Source organism: Etheostoma spectabile, chromosome 17, assembly GCF_008692095.1.
Source record: "Etheostoma spectabile isolate EspeVRDwgs_2016 chromosome 17, UIUC_Espe_1.0, whole genome shotgun sequence".
Lineage (NCBI taxonomy): Eukaryota > Metazoa > Chordata > Actinopteri > Perciformes > Percidae > Etheostoma > Etheostoma spectabile.
Genome location: NC_045749.1, coordinates 9,968,120 through 9,982,973, shown reverse-complemented (window position 1 = coordinate 9,982,973; position 14,854 = coordinate 9,968,120). Strand labels below are relative to the sequence as shown.

At 37.4% G+C, this 14,854-nt stretch overlaps 2 protein-coding genes across 3 annotated transcripts in view; one reads left to right on the top strand and one right to left on the bottom strand.

The window, feature by feature from the left end:
* The window catches only part of sorcs3b (sortilin related VPS10 domain containing receptor 3b), a 40,976-nt gene extending 33,396 nt beyond the window's left edge, over window positions 1–7,580 (top strand). Inside the window, exons 20-27 of one of the 2 annotated variants that reach the window (XM_032541642.1) lie at window positions 120–253; window positions 612–735; window positions 1,042–1,154; window positions 1,406–1,540; window positions 1,902–2,001; window positions 2,851–2,956; window positions 3,075–3,235; window positions 7,124–7,580. In XM_032541642.1, the coding sequence (XP_032397533.1) occupies window positions 120–253; window positions 612–735; window positions 1,042–1,154; window positions 1,406–1,540; window positions 1,902–2,001; window positions 2,851–2,956; window positions 3,075–3,235; window positions 7,124–7,161 (911 nt within the window). In that variant the 3' untranslated portion in view covers window positions 7,162–7,580. Of the gene's footprint in view, window positions 1–119; window positions 254–611; window positions 736–1,041; window positions 1,155–1,405; window positions 1,541–1,901; window positions 2,002–2,850; window positions 2,957–3,074; window positions 3,236–6,107; window positions 6,622–7,123 lie in introns of those variants that run through there. The other variant, XM_032541641.1, reaches the window with a different exon arrangement.
* A 1,436-nt stretch (window positions 7,581–9,016) lies between these two features.
* LOC116705335 (VPS10 domain-containing receptor SorCS1) overlaps window positions 9,017–14,854 on the bottom strand; it is a 47,777-nt gene continuing 41,939 nt past the window's right edge. Inside the window, exons 26-27 of the mRNA XM_032541428.1 lie at window positions 13,779–13,933; window positions 9,017–11,105 (exon numbers count right to left, since the gene is read on the bottom strand). Of these exons, the coding sequence (XP_032397319.1) occupies window positions 11,047–11,105; window positions 13,779–13,933 (214 nt within the window). The 3' untranslated portion in view covers window positions 9,017–11,046. The remainder of the gene's footprint in view (window positions 11,106–13,778; window positions 13,934–14,854) is intronic.

Genomic DNA, 14,854 nt, shown 5'->3' with positions numbered 1-14,854 from the left:
TGATTGCAGTAATACTCAGTGTTTTATGAATTTGTGTTTTTTTTTGCGTATGCTTGCATTTATTTGTTTGCACACATGTAATGCATGTATGTGTGGTGATGTATGTGTTGCTGCCTCAGGTCCAGTGGAGCGTGTATATCTCTCCGCTCCTATTGTAGCCATCAGGGGGAAGAAGGTTAATCTGACTGTGGTGGTTTGGCCGAGTCACACCAGAACATTGGCCTTTTTCTGGTGGTTTGACAACAGCTCCGAGGTAAGAAGCTTCTCCTCCCACTCCCGTTATTGTTCCACACACACTTTTTTTTGTCCTGTTCACTGCAGTCTTTTCCATTCTCTGTTAATGCCCTCCCGTTGTTGTTTACAAAGTGTAAATCTACAGAGCTTTCACACAAATCATTTAAAATGTTCCTGCACGTTACTGCGCTGTCTTTCTGGAGGATCCAGCTAGGATGGCTGGTCATATTTATTTATCATGTTGATTGTGTTCACTGCAGCAACCCCTCATTATACAGATTGTCAAGGGCTGCATGTACGTCGTATTCTATATTTGTCTGAGAGTATGCAGGATTTTCTGTGAAATTCTTTGTTTTTTTTTCCTTTTTGAAATCCAGCCCATTATAACCTTGGAGGGAAGCATCTCATACACATTTCAGAGAGAAGGAAAAAACAAGGTCACGGTCCAAGTTGCTTCTGGGAGCACTATAATGCAGGATTCAAAAGTTATAACTATTAAAGGTGAGTGGGGTAGAGTTCAAAGCACTTTAATTGGTACGATGCACGTTACATGAATATGCAATATGCGATCTTGGGGAAAGTATGATGCTTCTTGGTCCACGCTGCGAACAGCGCCACATTTATGTCAATGTGGTTATCTAATGAATAAAATGTCACAGTAGGCGAACACGAGATTTTGAGAAGCAATTAACTTCAAGGCGTATGTTGCCAAATGAGAAAAGACAAAACTGCACATCAGATTAATCAAAAACAAAACCAGAAGTAACATTCATATTCTAAAAGACATCACTTTGCCTTTTTTCCCAGAGTTCTTCAGATCGCTGCTGTTGTCGTTCTCGCCAGCTCTTGATGAGCACAATCCTGACATCCCAGAGTGGAGGGAGGACATAGGGCGGGTGGTGCGGACAGTTCTGTCACAGGTACATCAAGTCCATATTACTCTGAGGTCTTTCCTGGTGCCAACATCTCCCACCAGTGGCTTTCAGGGTTATTACAATTTTATACCTGTGTGGAGAGTTGATCTTTGACGACAGCAACCTTACACGGTTATCTAGAGTCAATTTGAATTGAAGCTGATGTGAAAATGTTATTGGTTTGACAATTGTGACTTTAATGCTCTAAGTTTAGAAGTATCAGTTCAAACTTTATACCTGCCTGTTGTGTTGTTAAGGTTTCTGGGGTTGCTGAAGATCAGCTGCTGGTGTCTTTGTATCCTGGACTTCCATCTACAGCAGAGCTCTTTATCCTGCCTGATGAGAAAACATCAAGTGAGCACAAAAGAGGGAGTGAGGAGGCTCTAGAGACGGTAAGATCAGAAATACATACCATTATCATGTGAACTTAGTCAAATTTCAGGGTGTCTGTAGGTCATTTTTTTTAACTATGGAGTGCCAGGAGAGAGCTAGGCTAGCTGTTTCCCCCTGCTAATAGTCAATATGCTAAATTAATCTAATTGCCTCCCAGCTTAAACTCCATACTCAACCGTATAGACGTGAGTGGTGTTAATATTATCGTCTAAAAAAACATATTTCTCAAATTATTCTTTTAAGAATGTGTTAGTTATGAATTGCCAGTTCGTAAGATGATTTGAACATTATGATATTTTTATTGTTGCATATTATTATTTTCTTTTCGTGTTTTGTGCTTTTGTTAAATACCTCAAACAGATATCGGATATTTTTGTCACTGCACTGAACCAAGGCCTGATTCAGTTTGAGCTGAAAGCAGATATTCGTATTATTGTGTACATGACTCAGCAAACTTTGGGTAAGTTTGTTTGGAATCTTAGCATATAATTTCTGCACACTTGGACCAATATAATTGTTGCATTTAAAAACCTTCAGCAGGTACATAAAAAAGTGTTCAAGTAGATTCATGCCTGTTTAGTATGGTATGTCTACAGTGTATTTGTTTTGCCACGTCTTTCTTTAGATGATGTGACATTGAGTTCTACCCAAACTCTGAAAAAAATAAGAAAAAGACAAAATTGTTCCCTGTGAGATTCATATGATACTGTATATTACAGGATTTAAATATATTTCACAGTGAATCGGTTTTGCTGTGAGACAGTAGTTTTCTTTTGAAGTCAGCCAATCAATGACATGATTGACAAAGAAGGCATTTGGTATGCACTGTGGAAATTGGCAGTGTCACCTGGTCATTAGCATAACGCAAAAACTTGTCGATCAACCCTGTGTGCCTTTACCCTTTTCATCCACCAACGTATCTGTCTTAATTTGTGTCTGCATACAAAGGTCAGAGTTGCCTTTAAAATGATCCAGAAAGGTCATACACTTCATAGACTTCTCTCTGAAGGAGAGAAAGATGGGAGGTGGTGGAAATACTTTGAATATTGCATCTCAGCATTTAAAAAGCCATGACTATGCATAAGCTACCTGCATGACAGACCCCAGGGAGAGCTAGTAGACCTCCTAAAGGTTCCTTTTAATACCCTGAGGGGATGATATGCAGAGAGCAGCTCTTCAAACTATACCTGCAGTTGTTGCATGACATGGGGTGATGGAAGTAATCGCTTTGAAATTAGACATGGATTTGGGAGAAAAAGAAAGCATTTATCTTGGTCAAAATGTGACGCTCATTTATTGTGTTTTACAGCACCACTTGTGGATTCAAACTCCATCCACAGTGGGTCAGCCATGCTGATGCTGCTCACCGTGGTGTTTGTTGGTATAGCGGCATTCTTCATCTACAAGTTCAAAAGGTGTGTTCACTTAGATAAGAAAGTAAATTGTATTGAATTCACCTGTAAATCACAAACAATGTATCTTTGTTATTGATGAAAACCTTACACAGCTGCTCCGCTATGTCCCTGTCATAAGGAAAATCCCTTGGATCCATGTTGAGACGGAGGACAGTCATGAGAAGGAACCGGAGGTGATCAGTACAGTTGGTCAGAACGACAACATGTCCAAGGTCAAGCTCAGTGAGTTTCCCTCTCCAAAAGAACTCATGGAAAAGGAGCTGGAGGCTAGAAGCAGAGGTACGTAAACAACACATTTACAACTTACCACCATTAACACTGATTCTGTGAATATACAGTATTTTAAGCAGAGGTGGAAGATGTATGAAGATCTTTTAATTTAGTAAAAGTAGCAATACCAAAATTTTCATTTCCCTTTAAAACTCCTGCATTAAATAAAAAAAAAACGTACAGTAAGGGATACTTAGCTGATTTTAAACCAGCTCTGTGTCATATTTGTGTTGGCAGTGAGTTAAGATGAACAGTGTGTGGCTTTCCTCCATGGCGCCAGTGCACGGAACGCCCAGTGGAGGTCTGTGTCATTTTGTGTCTCGGCAGATCTCCACTACTCAAGCTCTGGCGCCATGGAGGGAAGCCAAATACCGTTAAACTACACACACCGGCAACACAATTATGACACAGAGCTGGATTTAAATCAGCAAAATATCTCTTAAAGTAAAAGTGTGTAGGTATTTTCTAGAAAATGTAGTTACAGTATAAAGGTAAAAAAACTCATTATGCAGCCACAAAGGGTTCAACAGGTATCAATAAATGTAGTGGAGTAACAAGTACAAATAAACAACAAAGTACCCTTTGAAATTCAAAATACTCAAGTAAAGTACATGTAACTCTGAATTGGGTTTGATTAAATGTACTTAGTTACTAAAAAATATACAAGTCAATGTTTTTCAGAAAATGGACAATTGCAGTAAATGACAGCTGTGATGTAATATTGTATACCAAGACCGCATTAAATACAGAATATTAATATCTGTGTCCTGCTCAGACACTCACAGGATTTAAAGGATGACTGTAAGATACTGATACTGATTAGCATTGCATTGCCCTAAAACACATTACTGAACATATGTTTTGAATAAATTGGACCTGTATTTTGGTTTTGAGAAAAAAAAAATATTGTTTTAGATAGACAGTTTTATTTATATGACTATACATTGAAGTGCAGCACATCTGTAAAAGGTGATAGAACGTGTTTATCAATGCAATATGTCATACTTTTACAAATTGCATGCCACAAGCAGTAACCAGATATCCCCATAGCAAGTTAACTTTTTCATTGCTATGGCTGACATCCACCATGATGGCTTTTAGATCAGAACTCGTCAGTCCCTGCAGACACTGGGAATTATTTGACAAAAGTTTCATTGCAGTGCTCCGGACAAAGACATTTGTGCTGCAGGCTGTTTTCTGGTCACTCAGCACTTTGGCCATTGCTCATTTCTTAGCTGTTTCTACCTTTCAAAGTCTTCGCTGATCTGAAACAAATTAACTTATTTTTGGTTGCTTTCTAAAGTGTTTATTTACGAAGGGCACAGCAGCATGGGACCTTTTGATTTGGTGCTCACTAGATTAAATGAATGTACAACAATTCAAAGTTTCCTTTAATGCTCTGAAGCTTTCTTTGATTCTTATCCAGTTTAATTTTGGCAGGGATACAAGCATGTTGTATCCATGTAGCAAAGAACATGATAAGATCTATCTGCTAGTGCAAGCTGCTGTCCAGTAATCATTCCTCTTTTTTTTGGAATAATGCCTTTATTATTCACTATTACATTACTTTGCTGTTACATTCTTCTGAAATAGTACCAAATTATTTATTGGCTGTAGATCTTGCTCTAACTAGTGGAAACATGTTCCCTACCGGAGGAACACATTTACCAGTTTTAATTTAATAAATGTCTGGGTTCAGTGATTTTATGCGTTTTCATTTTAGTATGAATGGCTATAAGAAGAAGAAGAATTGTCACTGATTCTCAGTGCAGCAAGAATTATGATCACATTTTATAAAGGTTAAACATGATTTGAACATTTAAAACAGAATTTGACATACTTAGAAAAAAAAAGTAACGTAATGATTGATGTTAATACAAATTGGTTCTGAATGGTTAACCTGAAGCTCACATGGCTCATGTTTCATATTAAGTAGCACTTTGCAGTTCAGTTGACACAAGGTCTTTTTAACCCTTGTGTTGTCTTCCTGTCAACCAGAGTTTTAAAATATAAATAGTTTTTATTCAGCATTTTGGTCGTTTTTTTACAACACCTTTGTTGCTTTCCTGGTGTTTTTGAAGCTTTTTTTGACACTTTTGTTCCTTTTTTCCCAATATTTTGTAAAAAAAGAATAACAATGAAAGTAGTAAACTGATCATTTATTTTACTTGTGAAGAGCGTTGTAGGGAACCATCTAAGTTATTATTTCTTTTGACGATTTGGTTGAAAGAAAACCCCCAATTTCTGATATAGAAGCTTTTTGAAAATGGGTCAAATTTGACCCGAGGACAACAGGAAGGTTAAGCTTAAAATACATTCAGGGCAAGGTAGGAGGTTGTCAGAACAGGTCTATGGGGCAACTGAGTCAGTATTTCCCATTTGAAGAGACACAAAAAAATGATATAAGAAAAAGTGTTATTTACATAGCCACAGTTCTCTGTACAGTACAGAGATAAAAGGGCCAACTTTGAATAAACCAGTGTCTGCGCATTCTAAATGACCCCACTTGGCACAGCGATCCTATCTTATCAGCCCTTGAGGCCATGGTCCTTTGAAACAACAGTTTTTTTTTTTTAAACCAATATGCATGGCTAATAATTAAATGCAAAAGATTGTACAACTCATTTGATTTTCAGGAAAAAAGGATGACATAGAAAGCAAGATTGAACTTTGAGTTATGTGGTTGGTCAGTTATTCCTACAGCCCCAAATCAATGTAATTTAGATAAAGCAGAGTTACCATAGAAGTTGTGTTTGCAAAGAGTCTCTTTCATTATCATATCATCAAAACAAGCAACTTGTGATGTGCATGTGATAGCAAAGCAGTTGACTGTCCCTGTATTTAGTCAATTTTTTTTTATTATTTGTTTGCATGTTTTCAGGAGGAATTGGAAGAAATATGGAGAGAATTGTTACAAGGGAATTCCCAAACTGTACTAATGTGTAAGACTCTGTTACTGAGTAAGTTGCTGTGTTACAATTGTGCTGAAATTGTTCACTTTGTTGGTTTATTTGTTTTCTTTTTTTCAAATTAATTTCACACTGATATCTGCGATCATTCAAAGTAATGTTTTTAACATGGATAGAGTATCTACTGTATAATACCTAATGAAGATCAATCCACCGAGCCAGACTCTGAGGCCTCTAGGTTGAGGGCAGTGAATTGATAAAATTGGTTGATACTGTTACCCAGCACAACATATCCAATTGTCATCAATATTCCCTTTCTCTACATCAATACAATGGATGTATTGCTATTAGTATTTTATGACTATTCAGCTGCCATTGTGTACTGTTGATGAATGCTTTACTGCCTTTGACATATCATTTTTCTAGGATCATGTCGGGATGGGAAAAACAGACTGTGTTGTTGACATAATATACCTCATATGCCATGTGAAAATGTTAAATGAGAAAAGCACCATTAATTGAATGGGTCAGCAGATAAATAATGTATAAGCTTTACTGTATATGCGTAAAGGCTTGATCTACTACGTTAGGACATTTAGGCCAGTAGGCTATACAATTCGTCAAGTGTAACCTTTTAATTTTGTTTCTATACTTCTTTCTTCCTTTAAATCGAGAATAGATGATACAACCCAAACAACAAAATACTTGTCTGTTTAAGGCGGAACACATCTTGCTTTGCCTCCATACCACAGAAATATAAATAATAGAGCATTTAGTCATAATTTTACTTCTTTAAATAAACCACTTAGAGCCCTCGATAAACATTAACATTTACCGCCCAATAACTAGAGGTCTTTGAGTTGTGAGTATACACTAATGAATATTGATATAAAAAAGGAAAACTGACTGTTGAATGATTATTAGAAAGGCATCTGTAGTTGGTTTTGCTCTGTAAGATAACATGGTGCTTTCAATGACTGTTTCTCAGATGATGGTACCCTACAAAAATGTGATGTATGGACATGAAAGCCTGGCCTTAGCGGTGGAAATACTGTAAACTTGTACATAGGAGATGGAATGTAAATCTATACAGTAGTGCCATTCTACTTTAGCCAACTCACTGAACAGTAAGTAGTATGTTTCTTTGATCTTCCGTCTCAAAAGCTGTATGTCCTCTTTTTTATTTGATTTTTTACAGTAGCATGCCCTAATTATCTGTGATAAAAGATATACATTTAGGGTGAGCAAGTACTGTAAATATATAATGGTTGGTTTTAAAGTTTTCACATTAAACAAATTATTAAACACCTTGTCTAATAGTCTAGTTGTGCAATTGCCAAAACTTGTGCATGATCTATAATATTGTTCATTTTTGGCTATAATATATAAATTGTCTTGTTTTGAATCATGTTTCTTACTGTGAACAAATTGCCATTTTAAAATTGTTCAAAATAAATGTATTTTTATATGAAATTATGTTTTTCTATTATATAGTTTGTGTTTTAATGGAAGCGCTACAGTACTATAGCTTAAACTCTTTAAAAGGATCCCAAGACAGACTCTCAGTGAATGAGAAATGTCTGTGTTGGCATGACATAAACCTGTGAACAAAGAGATCCATGAAGCATTTTTACAACATTGTCCCAGTGTTATCTAAAACTCAGGTGCATTGTAGCAGCCAGTGTATCAGTCTCAGCAGTACAGTTTTAATGATCCCTCAGAGGCTCTGAAGTCAGCTTTAATGGGCAGAAGTGTGATAACACCCATGTGAAGATTCCCATCTGACACTTTGACTGAGCTTCATTCCACCTCTATCAATCTATCACTCAAGTTGGCAGTTACAGTTGTTTTTTATTTAATGGGAACAATTACTGAGGCTGTAGTCAAATGATAAACATTTTATAAAAGAACTACTGGCACTAAATTGCTTATCATCCTCAGATTTTGAAAAAAAAACAAGCCTTTACATTAAAATGCCAGAGCAAGGTTGGAGGACAAAACTGTGTGGCTGAAATGATTCTTCACAAAGCTGCAGCCACAAGGCCCTTGTTTCTGTTTTGCATTTTGTTTGCTACCACAACAGCTTTCATATCACACACCAATCTTCATCACTCCCAACAGCCATCAACGCCCTGAGAGTCTTATTCTCGCTCCGGCTCTCAGTCTGAATTAACACCAAGGCCTTTCTCTAACTGCCCTGGGATGTTCGGTGGTGCACAATCAAATTGAACGGTGACAATCACTAATGGATGATTCGCTGCAGCCAGACACTGTAATGTAGCACTCAATGAAAGGAAACAAACTCATCAATTTCACACTGTGGCTAACACAATATTGCTGTGGGTTATTGTTGAGGGACATTTTTAATTCAAGGTGTTACTCAGTCTGGGAAAATCTTTCTAGTTTGTGCGGGTGTGTGTGTGTGTGTGTGTGTGTGTGTGTGTGTGTGTGTGTGTGTGTGTGTGTGTGTGTGTGTGTGTGTGTGTGTGTGTGTGTGTGTGTGTGTGTGTGTGTGTCGATTTCCTGGAGAGGGGATAATTAATTTGTTCACAGTGGGAAAGCCAAGGAACTAGCCCATTATAATCTCTCCAGGCTACTTGGTGCTCTTCATTGTCCTCCCGCTCAGCCCCATTGCAAATGGATGCACTGAAACTTTGAGCGAGACAAAGAAGCAAAAGCCACAAATTTGGTGAAGTGATAGTGCCCATCGATCAAAAGTACCAATTTGATTCACCTTTATTGAAATTTGTTCTTTTGATTGACTAAATTAAAGGTCAAACACAACTTTATGCAGCAGTTAACTACATGGATTTTATCAGACCGAAGACAGCAGAAATAAGCTGTCTTTTGGGAAGTGAGTTCAACAACCAGCCACGCTGCATCAATGTTGTGTTTCTGCTTTATTCTGCAACCATGGTTTCCCCTACAAGATCAAATGAAAAACACAGTATCAAACCACTGCATAATCAATCACTTGTAATGAATGGGTCTTCTATAGCATCTGAGAAACAGAATATCCTGCAGTTCACATTTCTAACATTTCACTTTTTACTAATTAAGACATTTTTAATATCTTGGAACAGGTAAAAAAAAAAAGAAATCATGCAATTTTGTTCACAATTGTATTCACAGGTTGATTATTTGGACTTGACAAGAGTTTTGTTAAATAATTAACAATCACGAAATAAAACTCTTCTGACGATCAGTGTGGAGACAGTGTTCGCCTGATGATAAGTAGGCCTATGAGTTCATTTATGCTTCAGGCTCAATGGCAGGATTGGAAGGAAGAAGTATGGAGAAGCCTCCAGTCAATTTGTCTTACTGACATATGATGCTGACAACACTTAAAAAGAAAAGTTTGATGAAGAAGAACTTCAGTACTTATCCCAAAGAGACAGCAGCTGACCAAAGCTCTGTGCGTAGGCTGAGCCTTGTTGACAGGTGATACGTCTTCTCTATCTCTGTGTCCCTCGCAGCAAAGGAGATGAACAAATCTGCAGCCTTTTGTCTGCTGCATCCTTGGGGGCAAACTGAGAACAGACTGCAGGCTCCTCTGTGTTACTGTAAACTGAGAAAATGCCATGTGGAGATGCTGGTATCACCGAGGTAAACAGTCCAGAATTAAGAAAAAGGTGTAAAATGAGTTTCCATTCAAACCTAGGGGTTTCAGTGTTGTCATACCTGTGAAAAGGCACCGCAACCTTCACAGTGAGATCAGTTTTAAAGAAAAACCACAAAAACATGTGAAATGTTTTGTAACTGAGTCAAGGAACACAAGTCTTTTAACTTTATGGTGGTGAATCTCAAACACAAACAAATAGCTAATCAATCTCAAACTAATATATCTTTCATTCATTTATGAAATGAAATACATATGTAGCACTTTTTAGTGTTTGCTGTTGTACTGCTTCTTTGTTGACAGGAATTATTCAAAACATTTACATTTAGTTTTCTTTATAGAAACCACAATGTACAAGAAATGCCCTGGGCAACAAGGCAAAAAATAAAACATATGTTTAAAAGCCATTGCCTTGTTTAACAGGCAAATTTACTTTAAAATGAAAACATAACATTGACATTACAATAATAATCTATATGAATGATTTACATGAGACAGTGTGTAACCTAGTTGTAAAGTAAGTAGGTATAACATGTATCATTCATTCCAGTGGCACTAACATGACTTATTTGAGTCTCCTGAACAAGAAGGATTGCTCAGTTTCTCATCTACTGTATACACCTATCTAGTATATCCACTTCTCCATCTTCTGTCCTTTTTTTGTTATGACATACAGTATATAACATTTTGAGCGGCGAAGAGACAGGCTTGATGGAATACACAGATCTGGGCCTAGGAGCCCTCGTTCATCTCCTGGATATTGCAAGCTTTCATTTGATGAGAATCTGGTGATAAGATTTCCGGATTGTACAGAGCTTAATGAATCTGCTTCCCTCACTGTCTTACCCAGATAAGCTATTTCCACAGTTAAACAAAGTAAACTTCACAAACACAGACCCAGAGAACCAAAATAGGAGCATATTTTGAGATATCATTATACAGCACTTCTGTCCCGCTGTTTGATATTTTCATATTTGAGCAGATGCAGCTGTAACCAGATGAGACAAATAACTTTTACTTCTTCCATTATGGATGTACATTATTTACATAAAAAGATCAATGTCCTTGCAAAAATACAAGTATTTTCAGTCAAAAAGTGTCCCTTTTCAAGAAGCAAATATAAATCTGTACAGTCTCCTCAGAGGGATTAGGCAGCACAGTGTAAACTGGTCCATCCATGCATGGGTAGCAAAACACTTGAGACCATTCATTGTGACTGTGGTTTCATAGCTTGCTGGAAGTAACTGCCAAAGAAGATGTATTGCTTTCGAGTTGGTCATAGACTCTCAACATTAAAACACATGGGGCGCTTCATCAGAGAGCTTGATGTCTGTGTGAGATGGCAGGTAGCCTGACAAGGGAGAAGAAAGGAAAGCGACAGAGGAGGAATTTTATGTACCCATTTGCATACGGGGGTATTTTTGCAGGCAAACACATTTATCTTGGACGGGTCGATTGTTTAGCTACGGGTAGAAGTAAATCAACTGGAACCTCATAGATATTTCTTGATGAAATTGCTTTCACCACGCCGCTACTTTCCTGATGCACTAATTATTTTATTGGGTCAAATAATTCACCTAGACATTCTCATCACTTTAGCTCACACTTGTTTGTGCTTCACTTACCTGTGAATACTATTACCTAGCTGTGACAAACTCAAGTTGGCAAATCCATAAATATACCGCACATAATCATAACTATTTTGGCAACTCCTGTATGATAATACAGAGGGAGGGAGAATAGCATCAGCACTAAACAATAAGTGAATATCAAGTATCTCTTTCCCATCAGCGAGCTTCAACTTGTGACCACTGTTGCAGTTTGCCAGTGCAGTTTTTGATATACTTTCACAATCTTCATGACAACTTTATTTACTGAAGGGTTAGTTCTCACCATTTACAAAAAACATGTTCTTACTCAACCCTGATATATAACAATTATTATAAAATGACTTAGTTTAATAATTTGGGCCTTATGTACTTAAGTTGTGGGATATCTGTCTCTGTGATTCCTGCCACAACTCAAACACAAAGGGAATGAATTAAATGTTTTGTGTTTTTAAAAATTCAACAGCAACAAGTCTTTCCAGAAACAATCTTGTGGTTGAGGCATGGTCACATTAGCCTTCTGTATTAGATGGCCCCTAAACCAGGATATGGTGTCAAAAGTATGGTGTGGTAAAGGAATATTTTCAGAGCAATCATCAAACTGTAATTGAACAAAACAAGTTGATTGCACATTGCTAGGTAGTTTGTTTTTATTTATATGTAATGCCAAACATTTGGGATATATCCCATGGGATTACAAGACACTGCTATATATTACACATAACACTTCAGATTAAATCACAGCCAAAACTCAAAGAAACATTTTATGTACTTTTATGTTACCTCAAATAAAATATGTTCATGTGTATACTGCAAATTTGTTGTAATCTGAATATTAGAGAACAGAAATAAAATGCTACAAGCTTTACGTTTCTCCTGAGCAAAGGCTTTTTTCCCCTTGTCTCCCAGGCTTTCTCTAAGTAACAAGCTAACTTAAATGTTTTGTACGTGAATAATAGCCAACTCAAATCTTCTGTACTAATTAACAAGAATAATGACTGTATTTCTAAACAGTGCATCGCTGTTTCTGCAAATTTGCAAGGAAAAGTTCAAGAAGAGGGGCCAGGAGATTGCAACGGAACATGAAAAACTTTTATTTGTCACATGCACAATATGGGCATCAATTGAAGTGATGGAAGTGTAATGTGACCATGCCTCTATGGCTTTAATTTTCAAACTTTTCTGAACATTTTCTCATAGGAATGACTTTATAGTTATGAAATAGTTGGATACTTCATGTAAAGCCACTACCACCAGGTACAACTTAAGGTAATTGAGAGAATGATTTTTTGTCATTAAGATGAATTGGCCCTTTAAAGCTCCATTGTGAAACTTCTTGAGTTGATTCTTAGCTAAAACCCCTTTGTACTTTTACAAATATGTGCTCATTCATGTGTAATAACTTCCACCAACTAATCAAATTATTCTCATACGCGTAGAATCTGCCATTCAGAATCATGCCATGTTGCTCCTCCATCTTTAAAATGTGTTAAATCTAAAAGTCAAAAGATGGACATACCTCCGCGTTTCACGCTTTTACACTCAGTGGCACCGTGACGAATGCCAGGGAGTGGGAGAAGATAACTCAGCGACTCCCGGCAGATTTGAAAGCCGGTTGCAGCTGGAGCATCACGCATTTTCTCTAGGACATGTAACGGAGTCGCCAAGGAAGTTAAAAATATAATTAAAACGACAACGCGACAAGCAAAGCAACAAGAGCAAAGTTAATATTGGAGTGGCTTTTCAAAGATGGACAGAGCTTATATGGAGCAAGGATTTAAAAAAAGACGCCGCTGTTGCTTACTTTCTTTTCTAATGGTAATTCTGCCTATTTGTGTATATTTAAAGTTTTATAGTTGCTTGGCTAACTATAGCAAGGTTGTACATAATGCTAGAACGACGTGTAGGATACTTTTCCTCTTGTCAATGATAAAAGAAAGGATTGTCTACCTTGTAACATAAATGTAATTATGTGTTGTGATTTACCTGGCAGACAACTCACATCATGCAGTTGTAACAGACTAGCTACAGCTAGAACAGCTGCGTGTAAACGATGGAGATACTAAGAGCTATTGACATTGTTCATACTGCTCAGAGAAATATATTAAACACACAACCCTCCGTTGCTTCTCTCCTACGCTGTAAACATTGCATATAGTACCAAAATAATAGATACATTTTATTACACTGGTAGGGACACTCACAGACGCTAATTTTGCGTTACCCCTTTTGTTGCACTGAAAAAAATTCAAGTGGCAATTAACTGACCTCTTTCAGAGGTGTAATACCACAGACTGAATAATGACTTTGACAAGTGATATAATTAAAAAACAACATAAGAATCTGAAAATAACGATGTAAATAATCTGAATGTTCTCGAGGAATGCCTGTAGCTTTAAAGGAAGACATAATAATACCTCTGCCTTTTGAATCCAACTGTACATCCACATTATCCAGTGAGGTCAGCTTGTCCCCCTCAGGGTTTGGGATGGCTATGGAGGTCACTGTCGGGATGACCTCTTCTTCTTTGTCAGGCTGCTCTGCTGTATATGTGTTGATGCCCAGGATCTTCCTGTAGGTCATGCAGAGAGGGAAAATGTATTTTTAAAAAGGCAAACTAATGGAAACCTGCCATCAGGTCTGTTTCACTAATGCTTTTACTAAGCATAATGTGTCACACTATTTTTAACTGTTAAAGATGGGAGAGGATTGCTTGAAAGCTGGAAACTAGGGCATTTTGCACTCCACAGGGCATTGCTCTCTCACTTTCATATTGTTCACCTCCGTTTTCAATCAATTTTTTATCCCCTCAGTTGCACCCCCAATTCTGCTTAAAACTAACATCTTGTATTTCTAATTTCAGAGTCTCCCCTTGTGATTTTGTGCTGCAGCTGGTGCAGTAACATTTGAAGCAGCTTTATAAATGAAAGTTGATTTCTTAATGTAGTAATTAAGATCTTGAGAGTTAAAGTTAAGTAATGTTTTACTTTATAATGAGTAAAATTCTACAAACCACAGAGGAACTAAACCATTCCCCTATGATTGGCATAGGATTACTTGCTGCAGAGGATGCTATTTACTGTATGTCCCTCACTGTATAATATATGTTGTCTCAGGACTTATCTCCTCAACCTTTCCTGCCATTCTGCAGAGTATGCCTCACCTTGGATGGCTGTGTTTAGCATTTCCTAAAGGTCAACCCTCACATTGTCAGTTAGATGAATATTGATAACTGCAGGACTCTGACACCCATTCAGCCCTCTGGGAGAATTGATTAGACTGTCATTCTCTGTAATATTCTGCAGATTGAGACAGAGGGGAATTGTCTTATTCCTCAAGCTATTATTGTGTCGCGAGTGTCCATAACTCAGAAATATAGGGAGTCTGAATACTTCTGGAAAGTTTAAGGAGTTCAGCAGTGAGGTGCTTGCTTTTAGATAATGGGGCCAACTCTGTAAAACGCACACACACACACACACACACACACACACAC